Source organism: Chrysemys picta, chromosome 6 (assembly GCF_011386835.1).
Source record: "Chrysemys picta bellii isolate R12L10 chromosome 6, ASM1138683v2, whole genome shotgun sequence".
In the NCBI taxonomy this organism is placed as follows: domain Eukaryota; kingdom Metazoa; phylum Chordata; order Testudines; family Emydidae; genus Chrysemys; species Chrysemys picta.
In genome coordinates, this window is record NC_088796.1 from 67,236,505 (window position 1) to 67,257,544 (window position 21,040).

The 21,040-nt window shown below is 38.4% G+C and overlaps 1 protein-coding gene across 4 annotated transcripts in view; it reads right to left on the reverse strand.

Moving 5' to 3' along the window:
* The window catches only part of FBXL17 (F-box and leucine rich repeat protein 17), a 461,401-nt gene that overhangs the window by 279,307 nt on the left and 161,054 nt on the right, over positions 1-21,040 (reverse strand). For all 4 annotated transcript variants that reach the window (XR_010588817.1, XM_024106734.3, XM_024106733.3 and 1 more), the window contains one exon: positions 6,829-6,959. Coding sequence is in view for 3 of the 4 variants with exons in the window: in XM_024106734.3 (XP_023962502.2) it covers positions 6,829-6,959 (131 nt within the window). In the remaining variant the exon portion in view is untranslated. The remainder of the gene's footprint in view (positions 1-6,828; positions 6,960-21,040) is intronic.

A 21,040-nucleotide genomic window follows, 5' to 3' on the forward strand; every position in this document is an offset into this window, starting at 1 on the left:
AATTCCAAGTGCACTGTGACATGACTTTTACAAAAGAATAATAGATTATCTGCTGCCTGATCCTTGATCATTTATAGATACAACACATAGCACAAGTTCACAAAACCTTTCTTGGAAAATGACATACTATGGGGCACTCTGCAAACATTTGGTAAACCACCACTTGCTCAAATCCCCCATTAATTTTATTTCCAAATGTCACCATTTTTATTGAATCAACTGAAATTTGATGTAAAAAGAAAGCAAGCAGAAAATATTGGTGTCAATAGAAATATTTAAATAAAGTGTCAGAACATGTTACAGCACCTAAGGTGCACAGAGATCTCCTGTTTGTACCCATCAGATTATAAAGTATGGATACAAAATGACCTAATAATGTATAATGACCATTTCCCCCAAGTCTGTCTATTAATGGAATTGACAACAGTTTTTTATTTCCTTCATATTTGAAACAGGTAGTAAGGAATTCTTTCCACATTTTATTTTACCTAAGTGATACATATACTGTACAAGTTCAGAGCAACTTTGAATACCTATTCAGGTATTCAACACATTTAGATTTCCTAATAAGCCATTTTAAAATAAACTATTTTCAAGTTCCTATTTAGCCCTCAGCTTCTGACAGACTGGTTTATTTGTCATGACAAGAAACCTATTTTCTTTACATATTAAAACTAATTCAAAGTTATCTTAAGTGAACATATTTTTCCTGTAGGTAAAAATGAAAATGAATTTATTTCTCTATGCTTGCCTTGAAGATACAGGCTTCTTATGACAAAATAGCTTTAATAAAACATGAAAAATAATCAATAGATCTTATGAGTTTCTGCATGTGGAGATGATTTACAGGGTATATGAGACATGTGAAAGTCTTGCACGCTGAAGGCTTAAATCCCTGAAAACAAGAAATGCCACGGTCGCGGCATAATGGGAGATGGCACTGTGCAGCTAGGAGGAATTAACATTGTAGATGTACTGGTGCATTGCCCCAGTACTAGTGATTTCAGGTAAAGATACTTTGCATCTGAAATGCAGTTTTACAAACTTTGAATAACTTTTGCCAAAGAATCTGCAAATGCCACCCACCCACCTCAGCGGGTGGAGGAACTTTATGGGACTGGTAGTGAAAGGCCCAGCAGTGAGGGAGGGAGACACTCACTGAGGGACACCAGATAACTCCTCTGGCACACATTGACCAGTTTGGGGAGAGGGATGCTGATTGGCCAGCATTCCTCAGCTCCCAGGATTTAACCTGGTGCAGGGGCAATGGGGAGCATCTTTCAACTCTGTTCCAGCAGCCCACCCTACCCACCCCAAACTAGGAATGGGAATCTGGCCTCGCACCTGCTGCAGGTTTAGTCAATTTCCCATTTGGGGATCAGGAAGGAATTTTTTCACCCATGGGCCAGGGAGTTTTACGCCTTCCTTGCACACACTTTCAAGCCACAGTAGGTTAAGTAACAATACACTTGGTACTTAACTGAGGAACTTGGTCAAGTTCTTAATTCATCACAACTTGCATCTGGTTTCCTGTGCAGTTAAAATAACAAAATGAATTCCCAGAGGTGAAAGACCTGGGATTTTGGTGATGGGGTCAGTAAGACTTTGTGGCTTTCCTGGAGCTGAGGTCCCCACCCTTCTGCACCCTTTGTTCCTCTTGCAGGGGTATGTGTGTTGGATCCAGAGCAAGTTGAATCCTGGGGGTGCAGGCTGAGGAGAGCCTACCACGCAAGTGACAGGTCATAAGGTAGAAGCCCTGTAACACCTACACCGGAACCAATTAAATGCCTGGCATAGGATTGTATGAGTCATGGATAGGTAGTGCCCCTCCCTTGTATTTAAGATTAATAAAAATTGTGGCCCGCCACTTAAAATTCATCCATGTGTCTGTCCTCATTTCACTGCTGTTCCACATCAAATGCTCAAATGCATTTTATGGTTATTCACCATTATACCTTAAAGCTGAACAAAAAGTCTAGTTTTTTGTCAACCAGATTACATGCAACTTTACCAGTATGTTTGGTTTGCATGCTTTCAACACTTCAACTAAAAGAGTTTCACTTTTAAGTTTTTGTTTTACACAAACAAATCCAAATCCTCATAGTGAAACTCAGTGCAAAAGCAGCAAAACTAACTGGTTTTGATACAAAATTGATAAAACCCACTTAAATGACTTCTCCCATAGGACTTCCTACCTCCAAAACAACAGCAGCTCCTGCCCTTGTCTTCTAGAGGCATCTTCTAAGCCTCCGTCCAAACACTTCAGGAAATTGTGATTGTTCCTTTTTTGATCTTCAGGGAATGGTCAGTTTTCCCTATTCTCAGCCTCGAAAGGGCCATCAAACATGCAAGACCATTTCTCCTCTCATGTCTACTAGGAGACAGGGAATATAATCCTACCTTCTTCTACAAGAGTGAGACTGGGAAATGCTCCTCTGGATCCCTGGACTCCAACCACAAAAAGCCATTCTCTCAAGCTGAGACACTCCAGAAAGAAGCACAAGACAATAAGGATTCCTATTTTATAATATGGCACACTATAAGAGATCCCAGCCCTAGAAAGAGAGAAAATCCAATACGAAGGAGTACATTTTGAGGAGCAGTTCCCCTATTTCTAATTAGTGGTTAGACCTACTACAAGGATTTATATAATGCTCATACTCCCAGTGTGCACCAATTTTATACTATCTGAAATAAACATTTCCCTCTTTCAGAAGGTGGCGAGTTATGAAATTTCACACAGTTACAATATACTGTGTATTATACCTTCCAGGAACAATATTCTATCCATCTAATGCTTTTCTAAAGCATACCAGTACATTCAAATATCAGATTTTTAGCTGGACCAGTAACTTGGAGCCATGAGACTTCAATTTGGATACAATTTTGGGATGCAATCTCTCCGTAAATTGAGCTCATAAATATTTAGGTTTGAGAGGAGGTGGACAAGGAGGGAAGAACGAATCTCATTTTTCTCTTAGTACCACATGTGAGCTAAACCATACACAGACACTGACAATTTCAAGGAAGAGGGTATGCATCCTATCCTGCTGGGGTACTAGCATGCGCATATGGCAAAGTGATAAACAATCATGTTGCACAAAAGTGTGGAGAATCCCAGGTAGTCTATCTTGGCTGACTTTTGATCAGGCAAGGTACAAATAGTGAAAGGCAATACCAGGATGCTATGGAAAGGAGAAGGCAACACCAGATTTCTAAGGGTTGGGGGGGGGGGGGCGGGAAGTTCATCAGAACTATCTGGGGTGGGCCTTTGGTGGAGCTGGAGTACTGAAGACACTCTTCAGTTGAGACAGGAGATCTTGGCTGGAAGAAGCTCAAGAAGTGTTCCCTGTGTTTCCTCTTCACATGCCCCAGCCACAGTCCCTTGGCAAGCCCGTGGGTGTAGAGGTGGGATGGCTTTCATACTCACTCTCTAGTTTATATTATATCAAGGCCGTTGGTGTCATTTGAGGTACGCACTGGAACAGCCCTGCCAGGCAGTTTGGGGTGTTTTATCCCAGCTAAATTTTACTTATGAAATAAAGTTGCAGGTTCTGCATTTAACCATACTATGGTTTCTGCATCTCATTGTTTCTGTTTCCACATTAAAACGACCAAACAAACCAACTAATGAAAAGTGACAGTTGCCCTTTATAGGAACCCCTGTACTAAAGTTGTTCATCAAATACATTAATAATAGAGGAAATCTAAAATCAGTTCTCAAATTACATAGGCTAGGGAGGAAGTGGCATTTGTGACTATAGCATAATTAAGACAGATTTTATTTTCCAGCATCTCCCTCTGGCCAAGATACAGATTGCTACAGACATCAGAATAAGGGAGGATTGTTCTCATGAAGCTTCTTAAAACAATTAATTCAGTGTGCCAGACAAATACATCAGAAAATGTGCTATCTCTAGCCTACATGCCATAGAAAAGTACCTTTACTACAAAACAGGATGTGAAATTGAAAAAATTGTGTAATGTTGTATTAAAACAAAAATATATATATTTCAACTATCTTAGAGGCTCCAAGAGAATACTATAGCAGAGATTTTCAAAGCTGACTAGGGGATTCAGATGCACAACGCACAATGAAATTAATGGGAGTAGTGCATAATAGCCTAGAAGCTTAATTTTAATCGTTGGGAGGAATACTTTGGTATCAGCCTTTTTTTCATAAGCTCAGCTTACATTTAATTTACGCTTATGTGCTAAGGTTAATGTCAAGAGATTGAATCATGATTCTGGAAAAATAAAAATACGTATCGGCACTTCATCTTACTTATGTCATAGTTAAAATTAATTCATATGCAAAGCAACTGGCAACAACTTTCTATTGTCTGTGCCAAGTAGTAATAATTCTTCAATCAACACAAAAAGATTTGCTTTTTGAGATTAATTTAAATAGTCATTGTCTGTTTTGTATCACAATTACATACTGATGATGAAAAATTGCAGGTAAATCAAAGTATTTATGAACAGAAATCAATGCATAACAACAAAGAATTAATAGACAATAGTAGTCACTTGAAAGGTTTAAATACAACAGCACGTTTTTGCCCTCTATGGAAAAGATGTTGAACTTGTAATTAAACTTGATGTGAAGAATTAGATTTATACCGATTTATTTAAAAGAAATATTTCTTAATCCTGCTAAATAGTATGTGTAAGCATGTAATTAAAAATAAAAAATAACTCTGTCCTTTAAGTTTAAATTTTTCTTCTACAGTTTTCCTCTGTTATTCTAAAATTTTCCATTAAGACATTAAGATAAACGAACTTGGCATTGTACAATAAGTCCTTATATACAACAAGAACTATTACAATTAAATGCAATCAAATGATCTGAAGTACAATATTATTAAGTGCCTGAGTTAAACCCACATAAGCAAGAAAATTTTACAGTTAAGTCTATCATGGCATCCATAATTTACTTCATTGTACTGTGCCTATGTACTGTAATCTACATTAGAAGAGGTCTCCTATTTTAGATCACTGAAACACATACTTTAGCTATAATGTAAGAATGACGAATGGAGTGACAGCTGTGTATCTGATGAGTGAGAACTTTCAGCAGACTATTCTTGAACTATCACAATACAGCTGGTGAGTCTAGTTCACAGATTTAATAGATCCTTTCCAAATGAAGGAAAAAACTATAGTATTGCTCTATTACAAGCAAAGCAGTAGTTACATTTGAGGAAGAAATCCTCTTTTCTGCAGTTTGAGAATAATGTAAAAAAAAGTCATTTCCTCTCCTATACGTTATTTTTCACAGGCTTCTTGTTCTGACCCAGTTCACTATCATCCTTTCTTCTCTTGAATTATTTACATTTACAGTCAAACAATTTTTAAATCTAAACTTCTATTGTTTCTACAATTTTATATTCTATATTTTATTCTAACACCACATTATATTGTTTTCCTTTCCAGAAGGAAAAGGTTGGTCACTGATTGAATGTCCCAATTCATCTACCCACATTCACATCAGAAAATATGTTATTACATGTGTTGTACCCATTTAATTACCCAGGGAATTAATTACTCAGGCTAAGGATGACAGAATCTGAGGTATAATTGGTATGCATGTTAGGGGTCTATGATGGTACTGTACATCACAAACATATATTAGGCATTGAAAAATAAACACACAGGGAGAGCAAGAAGACCTTTATCCAAAAAGGTTTTACCCATTTTCCCATAAAAATTCTAAAACAATATTGAATTGGTTCTGGTGTGAATTAAAAAGAAAATATCAGTAAAATTTAATGAAGTTAAAAATAAATGTGTTGGGCATTTCAAGAAAAATCAGAAAACTAATTAAGATAGTCACCCAAATATATACCAAAAATCTTACTTCCCACACAATATGTTTTTATTTCAGGTATATTTTTTTAATGGATAAAGAAAAAAGATTGTAAGAAGAGGTTTAAAAATAAAATTGTGATTGTGGTCAGGAAGAGAAATATATTATAATTGTTAAACAATGTCTTTATGGTTATATGAAATGCACTATGAACAACCACTGTAATTTAAGGATATCTCATGGCTTCTACTTAAAGCCTCTATTTTCAGCATTTATAACTACTTTTGTAGAAATTCACTCGGAAGAATTTTTTGTTGCTTTTCACTTCAAAGGAGTGGCTTTGATATATTTTCTAATTGTTTTAAAAGACTCTTCCAACTTTTTAGTCTCATGTTTTAACAATATTTTACACCCCATGTAAGGCATAAACTTAAATTTCCCATGAGGTTTTTCTTAATTTTAAATATAAGATTAGTTTAGGAAGGAAACAGGAACAATTAAAGTTATAAAGTCATAGTTAAAGTTAATCTAAAGGTAATTATTACTGATGCACACTATTTTTTTTCCCCAAAAGCCTGGCAGTATTACAGTTCTCTAACTTTTAACAAATACAAGTTCCACAAACTGAACCTACAAATAAATTATCATTACTTACATACTCATGTTTTTGTTTGGATTTTATGTGCCCATGAGCAGTGTTCAAATGCTGCACACCTGTTTGCAGAAGTATTGAATCTCAAGCAACCAAATCAAGGAGCACATTCTGACTTTATCTACAAGAAAAACTGAATAATGCCCTCATTCATTTATAATGACTCACTCTCTACTGTTAAAAAATATGACAGATGCACCAGAAAATAAGGGTCTAGATGATTTACCCAACATAGACAGAGACATCAGTTTTTAGGAGTTCTTTCCCTCCAAACGGCTATGAATCATCATTGACTACAATTATTCAATACAATGGGTTAACTTTGCTCTCTGAGATTTACTGCTGTTAGATGGTATAATTAAGTTACCTGTCATTAATGATCCAGTTCAGACAGAGATTGAGGGAGCTAAGGTTTTTGCATCTCTTCACTATTTCCATCACAGTTTCATTATCCAGTTCTGTGATATGACGTAGATCCAGGCTGGAAAGGTTTCTTAGCTATTGAGAGAAATACAATAAAGAGGAAAGTGTCTGAAAAGGTACTAATATTCAGTAAGTACTGACACATTCGGTTATAAAAGCCTTTACACCTTTCTGGAATCATGTGCTGTATAAGACAGACAGGCAAGATGCATTGCAGTTAATGAAAAGCCCTTCTCACTTTTTTGTAAAAAGGGTTTAGAATAGTCAGAAACATCATACAGAGATCAGCATGAGACAACCAGATTTTTCTTTAATTTGAGAAGAGTTTATTACCAAAAATGTAATACTCTGTCATTTTAATTGTAACTGTTTGCTAGTATTATATGGGCCCTCTAGCATATCTATAGTTTAGACTGCTTTAGCAGTTCTATTATGCATTCCCCTCCCCCCCCCCCCCAGGTTTATTACCTGCAAAACTCTGCTCTGGCTTTTGGCTATATGAAATCAGAGGCTTCCAGCATTTTCTTTTCTTCAAATATTAAAATGTTTCTTTGATGGTGGTTTAGTTGAAGGCACAAAGTTAATGCTTTCAAAAACTTTTTACAACCTTAGAACTGAAATATGTGACTTTGACTTTTAAAGTTAATCTTTGCAGGACATCACATTGCTTGTCCATGTTACAATTTCTGCATCAAGTCCACAATTTCTAGCTGAGTTCAAGTGTATCTTTTAGAAAGACATCTACCCTTGATTTAAAGACTACATGATGGGGAATCCTAATATCCATTGTTAAATAGTCCAATGCTGAATTATCCTCACAGACATTGGTCTTCAGTATTTTCAACCAAAAGCATTCAAAGTTAGGTCCTCCAAAATGTTGAGATTGACTTAAAAATTATGGGAGGGATGACTTGTGGGGTAGGGTATTTTGCGTTCTGTTTTTTAAGCCTTTTGAACAAACTTTAGATCACATTTTCAAGCTTTTCTTTGCAACCACAAGTGCTAGAGACATTTTTTTAAAAAAAAAGAAAGAGTTGGGATGCAAATATAATCACTTAATTCCAGTAGCCAAAGCTTTAAGAAAATAACAAATATTGTGAGTCTCGTGATAAAAATGCAAGAGTTGGCAATACCGTAGCTTGTTATATCTTTGGACTTGTCTACACAGAGTAGTAATATGCACTAAGGTTGTGTGATTTTTAACGCCCACTCATGTGTCATGCATTAATTGGTCCTTGTAGACCTGCTATATTAATCCTTCACTTATATGCGCGCTGAGTTCATCCTTTTTTATTTTTAGAGGGAAATGCTGAAAAATATTAAAAAATGGGAATACATCAGGTTAATGTTAAAGTTACTCAGGCTATATCAGGGAACAGTTAGTGCCTACGTTACTGAGCAGTAAAAATCAGCGCGCATCCCCTATCCCACCATGTGGGCAAGCCCTTTTCTCTGCTGAAGAGGCCTCTATCTAAAAGCTTCTCTCCATGTAGGTATTTACAGACAGCAATCATGACCACTTAACTTTCACTTTGATCAACTTAATTTCTCTAATCTCTTTCAGTCCCTTAGCAGTGACCTGTCACAGTTTTCATATGGAAATGTGATTTTCATATTGAACACTTCCCTTTAAATCACAGCCTTCTTTCAAATTCATTGGGATAGGAAGGACACCTCTAAAACACTCAATCTTCCTATAAACAGTAGCCTTTACTATTACCATAATAGTTAACTGAACCCTGATTAAAGTAGTCAGACCTACATCAAAAATTGTGCTGTCTTTTTATTGTGTTTTCTCTCTCTCTCTCTCTTTCTCCAGGAGCAGGCAGCTTCCAGCTCATTCTGGACAGAGTGATCTTGTATAAAGACTACTATCTTATTATACCTAACAGTCTAAAATACTACATCTTACAATTGTTATATTTGGAGAATTTAAACAAATATCTGTCCACCTGAGTAGGGCTACACAAAATTCAAAGGCACGAACACAATCCTGCCTTCCTGGGAGTAGCACAATATGACAAACTATATAGCCTGGGTAACTTTAACATTAACCTCATGTATTCCTATTTTTTAATATTTTTCAGCATTTCCCTGTAAAAATAAAAAAGGTTGAACTCTGTGTGCACGTAAGTGAAGGATGGATATAGCAGGAAGCATATTTTGAGCTAATGGACTCAAGTTGCCACAAACTCCTCAGACAATGACTCTCAATCCTTTTCTTTCTAAATACACTTAGTCATAGTAACTTCTAATGTTTAAAAAAAGAGGTCTCTGAAATAATCTCTGGCATACTCTAGAACAAATAATTGCATTTAGGTAATACTGACATTTTAATTAAATTTATCTTCTCTGTATGAAAGAATAGTAATCCTATTCAGTGATTTAAGTCACCACCAAGGATTTGATTAAGTAAAGGCTTACAACTGAGATCATATAAATTGTTCACTTCAGTAGTTAAACACTAAGTCAAGATATTTAAAAGAAACTGGGGACTTAAAATGCAGGCAATCTTTAGAATTGGTGTAAACATGTTTTATTCCACAAGGTCTAACTTTCTCCAATTTAAAGTTTGAAAAGAAATTAAATAGATTTATTGCCAACAAAACTCTCCTGAATAAGAGTTAAATTCAGGGACCCAGTCCCCAGTAATGGGTTGGATGGAGGATATTTCCTCAGGGAATGGGGAAAAGAATGCTACCTCCAGGTTGCAGAGCTGTTTTGTAGAGGCAGAGTGACCATACTTCCCAAAGGCAAAACGGGACACCGCTTGGGGCTGGCCTGAGCCACTAGCCTGAGTCCCTCTTCCCGCGAGGGGGCAGGCAGTGCTTGGGCGAGCAGCAACTCACAGACTAGATAGGGTGACCATATTTCGCAAAGGTTGGAGCTGATATCGCTGCTCACCCAAGCCTGCCTGCCACCTATACGAGGCCCATCTCCCTTCATATTTGTGCAGTGAAACTGCAATGACTCTGCTGCTACTGCAACATGGATTCGCCTCAACTCAATGGTTGTATTAGATAATCTGACACATTATTGGCCTTAGTAATAATTTTGGGAATAACAGGCCATGTGACAGTCCACTGAAGTCTTACTTACACTAGTCATGAATTTGGATGATGATCCTAATTAATGGTTCCCTTCAAAAATTTTCAAAAGCAGTGCAACTGGAAAACTCAATGCCCCCATTTAGTCAATCAACGGCATGCACAAACAAATCATTACAATAATGTTTATATGTCAATCCAAATAAATGTACATCCTGCAGCAATATTAGAAAAGACATTCTCCTCATCCACTTATAACTGAAGAATGGATCTATACATTATGACAGACTGTTGCCTGGTAATAGTTCGCTGCTGTTTTCTGAATAAATGTTTTTGCATGGAATCACTCCAAAGCCCAGAAAGACACAAGGTCTAAAGAATAATCAAACACACATACTTGCCTTAGCTCTTCACTGTTGGAGGGCTGCTAAACATATTACAAGAAGTGAAGGCCAGCCAAAAGCACTCTTTTTTTCAAGCCTCATTATGTTTACTCTCAGATAGCAATGTTGCTGGCTCTTTTTTCTTCATGAGTTTTATTATTATTTATTGTTTTACAGTGTCCAAGAAAGGGCACCACTTAAAAAAGATAAAAAGACACAATGTCCAATTTTCAGAGGTGCTGAAAACTTCAACAGCTCCCAATGTTACAGCTTCCACTGACTTAAATTGGAGATCTGGGTGATCAGCACTTCTGAAAAACGAGGCCTATGATGCCTACTTCAAGTGGCTTACAAGTGGGGCACCAAGAGGATAGGGTCAACTCAGGGAAGGAAGGATAGTGGGTGTCATAAATAAGAATACACAATTTCTCAGTAAAGGCTTTTTGCTCTGGACCAGGGGTTCTCAAACTGGGGGTTGGGACCCCACAGGGGGGCGTGAGGTTATTAAATGGGATGTTGCAAGAGGTCAGCCTCCACCCCAAACCCTGCTTTGCCTCCAGCATTTATGATAGTGTTAAACATATAAAAACATGTTTTTAATTTATAAGGGGGGAGTCGCACTCAGAGGCTTGCTATGTGAAAGGGGTCAACAGTACAAAAGTTTGAGAACCACTGCTCTAGACGGAGAGATTCCCCAAAACTGGGATTAAATTCTAGCCCCAGTGAAGTCATTAACAAAATTGCCATTTAGTTCAATGCGGCCATGATGTCATCCCTTGTTTGCACAGTCACTCCGTGGCTACTTCACATTTATAGTATGTCTACACAGCAACTAGATACCCGTGGCTAGCCCATGCTAGCTGACTCAGGCTCATGGGGCTTGGGCTGTGGGGCTATTTCTTTGCTGTGTGGACTTCCAGGCTTGAATTGGAGCCTGAGCTCTGGGACCCATCCTGCAGATGGCTGGCATAGGCCAACTGCTGGTTTTCCTTTGTTGCGTAGACATATCCTTAGAGATTACCATCACTCCACCATCCTATTCAACATGTATATAATTCCATCATCATTTCCTATTAATTGTCATATCCTCCTGTTCACAGGTAGCCTACCTGGTTCCCTGACCAGTGGAGAAGCTTAGACTTATATTTATCATTGTTATTACTGTAAATACACAATGTACATTTCCTCACAGATCTTAAGGGATCCATTTAACTAGTACGAATAGCTAGTTCCAGGCTCTTCAAGTATCATTTACTCCAAGCTACTTCACCATTACTATCTTTGGGGCACTTCAGGTGAGCGAACAGTCTGTAAGGACTAGAAGATGGGACACATCAAACACACTACAGTTAGGGAACGAGTATATATTTTAGGATTGACTTGAGCCTCACTACCAGTTCTCACAGACAGACCAGAATGAATATGAGCTATGGGTAAAATATTTAAAACGCACCTAAATAACTTAGGAGCCTAAGTCTCAATGATCTTCAATGAGCCTTAAGCGCCTAAATTCCTAAACCGCTTTGAAAATGGGATTTAGGTTTCTAGATGACTTACATACTTTGGAAAATTTTACCTTAGATCATCATCCTGTAATGATTCATTACCAAGACAGTTCACAACAGTCAAGGTGTATCACTCCACACCCACGGAAAGAGCTTTCTGTTCTGGGAACAGAGCTCTTTCTTATCCACTACCAATTTCTGACAATCCACTGCAAGACCTTCTCTCATGGGCTCTCCTTCGAGAGAATATGTAACTTGGACCTTTGACATCAGGGACCCCACCTCAGCTGCTATAGATGATCCCTAGACCATGAAGTGAGAGCCATTGACAAATGGCAGTTGGAGAGCTTTTTATGGGTGCATCTGATGGTGTAGCAAAATTTCCTAGGATAGTCAGAAAGTTCATATCTATCCTTCTTCCTAGTGTGTTCTGGAGTTGGTTGCTATCAAACACTCACAGAGTACCCTTTTATTTCAAAACCATGTCAATGGTAAAAAGTGAAGCTCATAACTGGGTTTTAACAGGAACTCAACCAACTTACATGAGAAGGTATCAGAGGCAGGTCCCTGGACCAACTAGTGACTCTTATCTACAATATGTAGTATATGCACAATTGGCCAGAACTAATTATTAGTCACGGTGGGAGCAAAGACCACAAAGGAAACAAGTGTGAAATGTTTGGTCTAACAACATATAGAACTGGGTCAAACTGAGGTGGATTTTTCTGGAAAGTGAGTATGATCTGGTCAGCATTCCTTTATCAGGGTGCCAATACTCCAGCTGCCACTAACCAGGAGCGGATGCAAATCTCATCTGTGACTCTCACTGGAAAGCCATACCACACAATCATATTTGCTGGTTTACAAATAAGCCAACCATTATGGACTGTTTGGGGCATGGTAGAACCCAAAAATATACAAGATTTGAATTGCTCAGACATCAGTGGTGGGTCTATTGGCTTCACTAGTGCAGAGTTCAGCTGAGTTACAGTGGAGCCTTGTGGTTTCCTGACAATGGGTGATATACAAATGAAAAGGAAAGGCCATATCCCTCCTGGTCTAACTTGTAAGGACTACATGGCAGTGGCCATTAGCTATTAGTGAACTGTGTTAAATATATTTGCAGCAATTTTTATCACTAATTAAATTTGAGTGTAGTGTATGCTCTCTTGTCATATGCTCATGGCATTCTCATTTGATTTTAAAGGAAGTATTTTGTAAAGCATAAGTGCCACAGTGTTAAGTACCCTGTAAGTCACTAATATTATAAATGTATGAATAATTGGTAATAGCACTACTACTACTACTTAGCATTTATGTAGCATCTTTAGTCCAGGATCTCAAAGCACTTTATATTTGTAAAGACTCAAAAAACTCTATGAAGTGGATATTATTGCAATTTTACAGATGGGGAAACCGAGACACTGAATTACAGTGGATGATGTATTCACAGTCACACAATAAAGACAGTAGGAAAGATGGGAATAGAATCCAAGGTTCCTGGCTCCCAGCCCTCTACTCCAACCACATATATGCTGCAACACATTATAAAGACTTAGTAAAGAAAAGCTATATAGAATTCTCACAAACTGTGTTCAGTTTTCCGTTTGTGTTTCATGTTTTACAAACAGGAGAAAGAACCAAATAACTTTACAATAACCCACAGGGCAACAAGGGACACAAAACTCCAATGCACTAAGGATATTGTAGGTTTTTAGTTGCACAAGGTTGCAGAATATCTTGCAACACATTTAGTTATATTTGTACCTGAAATGTAGAAGAAAAAAAAATTGTCCATGAAAGATTTAGAAATATTGTCTTGAATCTTTTAAATAATATAACCATGCTAGAATCTAGGAATTGTTTAAACTGTACTTTGAAGATCTGCATCTGAAATCTTTGTGCAAAGTATTGCATTGAAATTATTTCATTAATACACAAATATTAACTATAATACAAAAACAAATTCGCATCCCACTGACTTAGAAACCACTCCAGCACCAAGAGACACGATCATTTCACTATTTACATATTTGCTCTTAGAGCACAGAACATTAAAAAACCTTTCTAAACAGTTGGACTTTTGATCTGTCAGGCATGAATCTTGAGTGCCCTAAACGTACCAGACTTTTAATCACTATCAGAAACAGACAGTGCAGAAACAGAATATCCTATTAATTAAGTTTTGCATCTCAGAGCATGAGAATGAGTATATTTCTCCTCCGCCTTCTGACAGGCAGCAATACTCTCTTACTGACTACTTTTAGGATGACTGTTCCTGCAATTAATCCCTCTTTTCTCCAACACTTACTTCCAAAGCTCAAAACTAACTACCAGCAGCAGTCAAAGTGAAGCAGAAGATGAGCACTGCATCCCCGAAGAATGAAACAACTCTCTCTTACTCTTTGGCTACTTCTACACTGCATACTACTGGTGGTGGCATGTTGGACATGTGTTACTACACTGCAGTGAAAAGCAGGCTGCATCTACGCTACCTTATATAGCTACATGTGTCAGTGGAAGGCTCTGGTTGGGGGGAAGACAGTGAGAAATGGTCAGCAGGAGGGAGATACCAGAGCCTTTCCTTGCTGCCTTCCCCTTGCAGAGCTTTTCCTGCTGCCAGAGTCTTTCACAGCAGGGAAGAAAGTTCTGGCCGCTCCCTACTGCTGGAGTCTTTCCCCGCTTCAGGGTACTACTGGAGCCTTTCCCCACCTGTGGTAGGGAAAGACTCCAGCAGAGTGAGGCAGCAGGACATTATACTGCTAAAAATCACAGTGTAGATGGGGAGAAACTGCTTGGGTAAATAGAGAACCCTGTGGGGTACACACCCATGGATTCAGGAGTGTCTACTCACCTAACCAGTGCCTCACCATCAAAACTGCTATATACACTTGTTCTTGGGAGGCGTGTTGTGTATGTACTCTAAACACCACCAAAAGGAGTGTGCAGTGTAAACATACTCTTTCTTTTGAAACAGAAAGAATGGTACAAATAGAAGAATTAAAAACAAGAAAGTAAAAAGAAAAAGAGAAAGCTAGAAAAGAAGGAAATAGCAGTTAATTCAATTCCATTTACACATATATGCTGTACCGCTTGCACTCTACTTTCTAGGTCAAACTTTTGTTGCAGGAATAGAATTTGTCCTTTTTTTGTTCCCACTTTAAGATATTTCTGACTGTTAAGCTGTAAATTAACTTTAAAAAAACATGAAGACATACAAATTAGAACAAATGTTTAGCAATCTGAACTATACTAACACTAGCTCCACCTCCTTCTGAAAATCCAGTGGACGGGAATTGGTATATTAAGAAACAAATATCCAATAACAGATTATGTTCCTGTATTTTCAACAAATCAATCCTGGATTGAATATCAATCCTACAACCCAGTGCTGAAGTACAGTGACAGTCTGTATAAATGAAGGGTACAGTAGATGAGGAAAAAGTGTTGTCCTTGACTCCTAAGTTGAAACTAAAATGTGCCTTTGGGTTTTAGAGAGACACTTGTAAGGGGGAAGGTCAGGTTCTCAGCCCTATTAATTTGACAGTTTGCAGTCTAGTATGTAGTATGTCTATGACCTACATTAGAAAGGGAAATGGTGGGTAGAAGAATGGGAAATGAAATCTTTAGACCAGAGATGGTGTTAGAGGCAGGGAGTTCCAAAGACAGAGCTACAGTTGGTGTAAATACCTAATGGTTTTGAACTAAAATAAAAATGTTAAACTTATCGAAACACAAAAACTTTTTAGTTCGAGACTTTCCTTAAGTTTGTTAAAAAGGAGATTTCATGGGTGTTAGAAACTTTGTCTTCTATCTTGACAAACAGTGCAATGCTGAAGTTACAGAGATTATAATTTCTTCCACTGTACGTAATGGATTCAGGGTTGAAAAAAGAACTAGATAAATTCATGGAGGATAGGTCCATCAATGGCTATTAGCCACGACAGGCAGGGATGGTGTCCTAAGCCTCTGTTTGCCAGAAGCTAGGAATGGGAGACAGGGGATGGATCACTTGATGATTACCTGTTCTGTTCATTCCCTCTGGGGCACTTGGCATTGGCCAGTGTTGGAAGACAGGATACTAGGCTAGATGGACCTTTGGTCTTACATAGTATCGCCACTCTTATGTTCTTATGGAGATTGAAAATTTCCAGCAAGTCAGCAAGCCTCAAAACTTCCATGGAGAGCTGAGCAAAAGATTTTCAGCAGATAGTAAATTAATCAACAAATGCCATTTCAGAGCGACTAAATCTATTAGTCGAATTCCAACCTAATTTGCAAATAGTTTCAGATAAATAAAAAATGAGGAAGAAAAGTTTGAAAAAGTAAAAATGGTTTGTTTCCGGTTCATTTAGAAAATGTCAGTTCAAATTGACCCATCTTGTTTTGTTCAACACAAATGAATTTTTTTTCAGCAAGAAAAATGTAGAGGGAAAAAATCACTAAGTTTGAAAGGAGCAGATTTATTTTTTCCTTCGGGTATTGTGGTTTGGCCAGCAAACTGAAAACCAATCAATTATTTGCTCTTTCAAAATGTCGTTAACACGGAGGTTAAAAAGTGTGTGAAAAAAACTTTGGAAACTATGCCTTGTTTGGTGACCATTAGACTTTCTCTTTCTTTAATTAAAGCAGGACTGATTTTCAAGTGATTATCACACCTTCCTGCCCTATAGGACAACCTACCACTCTTATCCCCTGCATACAGATCATGTGTTTCTATCCAGGTATCAACGGTTGAGCATAGTTAGTGTCTAAAAAGTCCTATCTTTACTAAAGCCACCTGTATTGTTACTTCAGAGGAATGTGTAATCATATGATGAGTTTACGATTCTTTTTTCAGATTTCTACTGTTTTGGCTACTACTGACCCACTGTTTCAGCTGCAAAAGCAAGTACATAGCAAAATACTAATACCCCAATTTAGATCTCGAATCCATTTTACACTTGTGTGATTCTACCCAACTCCAATGCTGATTTATAAATGTGTAAATGTGGATTTCTGGACTCCAAGGGGTGCTACACAACATGGAGGAGCACATCCCTTGACCTCCAGAGCATTCAGCTAATATCCATTTCCATCCAGCAACCATGGCCCCTGACTGACTCCTTACCCCAGTGAAGGAACAGGTACCTCAAAAACCCTGGAATGTCAGGAGACAAATAATTGACTGCTGTGGGCTCTGCAAGTGGCTTAAATACAAAGAAAACAGAGACCACCCCCTTCGGCCCCTGAACCAGGTGGCTGATGCAGGCACGGTGTCTGTGGTGGCTTTGCTGGAGAAAGTTGCTGCAGGTGCATTAGATATCAAGGGAACAACAGCCACAATACAATTGACTGTTACCTCAATTAACTCCTCTCTACAAACTCTGACAGGACAGGTGAATGAAGCAAAAATGAGAATATCCTCAGTGGAAGATCAGGTACAAGGACTCGCTACCAAAGTGAAGAGAAGCCTAACAGACTTATCTTCTCCTAAATCTAAAGAGGCAGACTTTGAGGAAAGGGCTCACTGCAATAATTTGAGAATTACAGGAATACCGGAAGATGCAGAGAAAGGCAAACCACTAGAATTTGTTCCCTGGCTTCTTACAGAAGTGCTCAGTCTGCCGGATGATTTTAAATATGATTTAGAAACACACGTAGGTCCCGGGCTCCTAAGATGACCTGACAAGCCAAAGCATCATGCACTGATTGTCAAATTTTTCAGATTTACTGTAAAAGGAAAAATAATGCAGCTAGCTCATGAAGACACAGAACTGTTTGGGGGAATGTCACAAAATACAATAAAAAGAACAGGAGTACTTGTGGCACCTTAGAGACTAACAAATTTATTAGAGCATAAGCTTTCGTGGACTACAGCCCACTTCTTCGGATTCCACTCTGTATGCATCCGAAGAAGTGGGCTGTAGTCCACGAAAGCTTATGCTCTAATAAATTTGTTAGTCTCTAAGGTGCCACAAGTACTCCTGTTCTTTTTGCGGATACAGACTAACACGGCTGCTACTCTGAAACCTCACAAAATACAATAGTGATTTCTCAAGATTTAGCAAAAGATGTGGTTGAGTAGAGATCAGCCTTTAGAAGAGCAAGGAAACTTGCCAAGCAGCTAGGGCTCCAATATTTTAAAGAAGTTTCCAGCAGAGTTCTACATCAAGGTTGGGTGATGAAGTGTATCTGTTCCAAAAGCAATCAGAAGCACAAATATTTTTAAATAGCCTGCAATGAATTAAGCATCTGTTCTAGTTTATGCCAAGTTTACTTCCCAATCTGTATGTCTGCCCTACTTGCACATCCGAACTTATCCAGTGACTGGGACTAAGTAACTTATTTGGGCTCTCTCTTTTGCTCCCAGCGTTTATTTTATTAACTTTTGGGACATAGATATCACATCTCATCAAATGACTAAAAGTGAAGTACCCCAGAATGGTTATTAAGGGGGACACCTCATCCTAAACTGATCTCATGGGAGAGAATAGACCGTGAAAAAGATTTATTTAAATTGTATATTAACAATACTTAGTGCCTTTGTGCCTGTATTTGTGTTGGGGAGTCAATGAAACATTTGACATCATCCATAACTGGATAGATCAATATGAAATATTTGTTTGTGATTATACAAGATTTATGTGTCAGCTCAGCACAGAAGAGATCACAGCAGCAATTCAGCTGCCTGTTGCTCTGTAGGAACCCGAGAGCTCTGATTCCATCTTTTAAAATTTGTCTCAGTGAGAGACCTCCCTGTGTCACCTCATCTAGCTACTGGTGGGTCCTCAAAGCCTGGTGACGTGACATTTGATGTGCTGGAAGGATGAGAAGCAGCTTTCCTCCTGGTATGTTGTCATGAAAAGATGCACAGGAGCCAAGAAATGGAACTGTACCTAATATGGGCTAATGGAGCAGAAGAGAATAGCGGTTGCTAAGCTACATGGACTAGTGATTTCTGCCATCCCCCTCAGCTCCTACTTCCTCTCTATTCCACTACTTATTCCTTTCCCCACCTCCCCTACCTTACTCATACCTTCATACCTCCCCGGCTCCTCTTATTCCATCTTCTATTTCCCCATTTTTTTCCCCTCTTGCTCCATCCCCTCTCCCCTAAAGCCTCCTGTCAACTTCTTCAGCGCCTTTCCCCAAACTAACATTTTCTATAAGCTCCGACCCTGAGTCCATGGACATGGAGTATGAAAATTGTATGGAAGAGTCACTGGGTAAATTGGACTGAGAGTTGTAATATTTGGTGCATAAATTTACAATTTGTGAAACAGCTGAATTTCTCCTGTCAGTTATATATTAATTTAATATGGGGAATAGAAATGGAATGTTTGGTTGTAAAACAAAGGGAGGGGAGCATGTGGCCCTGGGAAAATAATCACCACAACATACATCATCTCTCACAGTGCTCCAAGCTGCACTACCAATTCTTTGGTGTTTGGTTTGGCAAACTGAAAATATTACAATTAGGGGATAAGACACGGGCATATACTTGACATTCCAGGTGAAGAAATATCACATTTGTGGACTGTATGCTCCCTTTCTATCGCCTTACAATGTGCTTGTTTCTTTACTATCTGGGAAATATAGGATGCCTGTTTTTAAATAGTGGGTATTGATGAAGCTCCTGGCCTTGATGGTGTGTCTCTCTGGCCCACACTCTCTAGAACTGATGATTGTCAAACATGTAATGCCGTAAACTAAATTAAACCAATTGCTGTTTTTTCATTATGATTTACTTTTTAAGTGGAGTTACCACTCAAGAGAGAATGAGAAAACACTGCACACCAAAGAGAGCCCAGCCATGTTTGGCAATAGGTCAAGTTGTTATGTGTCCTGATGTTTTTACTTTAACCTCTTTTTGGGCTCTTCCTTCCCCCTCTCCAGAGCCCTCTCCTATATACCCTTATTACACTTTCTCTTCTGCCCCCCCTTTCACCTCTCTCTAGAACACCAGTACTCAAGAAAATTACAACCTACATGAATGTGATTTGTATCAAGCTCCTGCAGGCGGCTGCAAATAATGTTGACGTATCAGCCCAATTCTCCTGCACCTACCCTATTCCCTGGAGGTTGACAAGTGGCAATCATCTGGCAAGACAATCCAAAAATTGTAGAACATCTGCAGCGTTTTAGCCATAGATTCCTTCCTCCTCCCTCTCCCCTTCTCTGTGGGGAGTGTTAAAAGAAAAAAAGTGTACCAGTTATTATAGAAAGCAAAGGTAGAGGTAGTGCTTTTTGCAGGAGATACACTTGACCGCAGATGAGGCTGCTAAATTAGAATGTGATTGGGTAGAAGAAGCAGTGTCTTGCTGCTTCTCATCCAAATACAGAGGAGCAGCCATACTCTTCCATAAAGTGTGAGCAGTAACAATGTCAAAGTCAACTTCCGGGGGGCAGATCGGGGGGAAGATTTTTAATCCATAAAGTCACGGTAAATGAATCTGAAATAATCATTGCTGTATGGGCTTAATCTAAATGATTCTAAAATCTTTCATATATTATTTATTAAATTATATGGAGAACCCAGCATCCTCTATTATGATTTCTGGGGATTTTAATTAGGGCTCAATCCTTTTGTTATAAGGGTCATAAACTAACCAAAAATAGAATGGCCTGGAATTGCACATTAAAGTCCTGGGACTATGTGATATCTGACAGCTCATCCAAATGAGTAGGAACTATTCATGCTTTTCCCCATTACATGAGTCCTATTCCCATATACATTACCTTTGATCTCCAGGGACTTGGTTAATTCTGTAATTGATTCTTCCATTGATACCAATTGCTGTCTCTGAGTATGCCCCTATAAATCTCCTCAAATATCAAAAGAACCGGGTAAGAAATGGCCATTTAGAGGGACATTTATTTCTTCACTTTTATTAGATCCCCATTTCAAAGTTCTTATTGAAAAAGAAATTGGCTTGTTCCTGGAGATAAATGAACCTTCAACAGCTTCTTGCAGGCTATTGTGGGAGATGCTCAAGGCCTATTGAGAGGTAGAATTATTAGTTTTGCATCTGCCTAGAAGAAGGAACATGGAGAAAATATGATGCCCCTTGAGAAAAAAAGTAAATGAGCTTGATTTTTCTTATGCCACACTCCCATCTCTAGATAGGTTATGATCCCTGATCAATTGTAGATATAAATTCAACAAGCTATACTTGGCACACGCTGAATTCACCCTATTTCAACTCAGGCAGGATATCTGGGTATCAGATGAAAAAGCA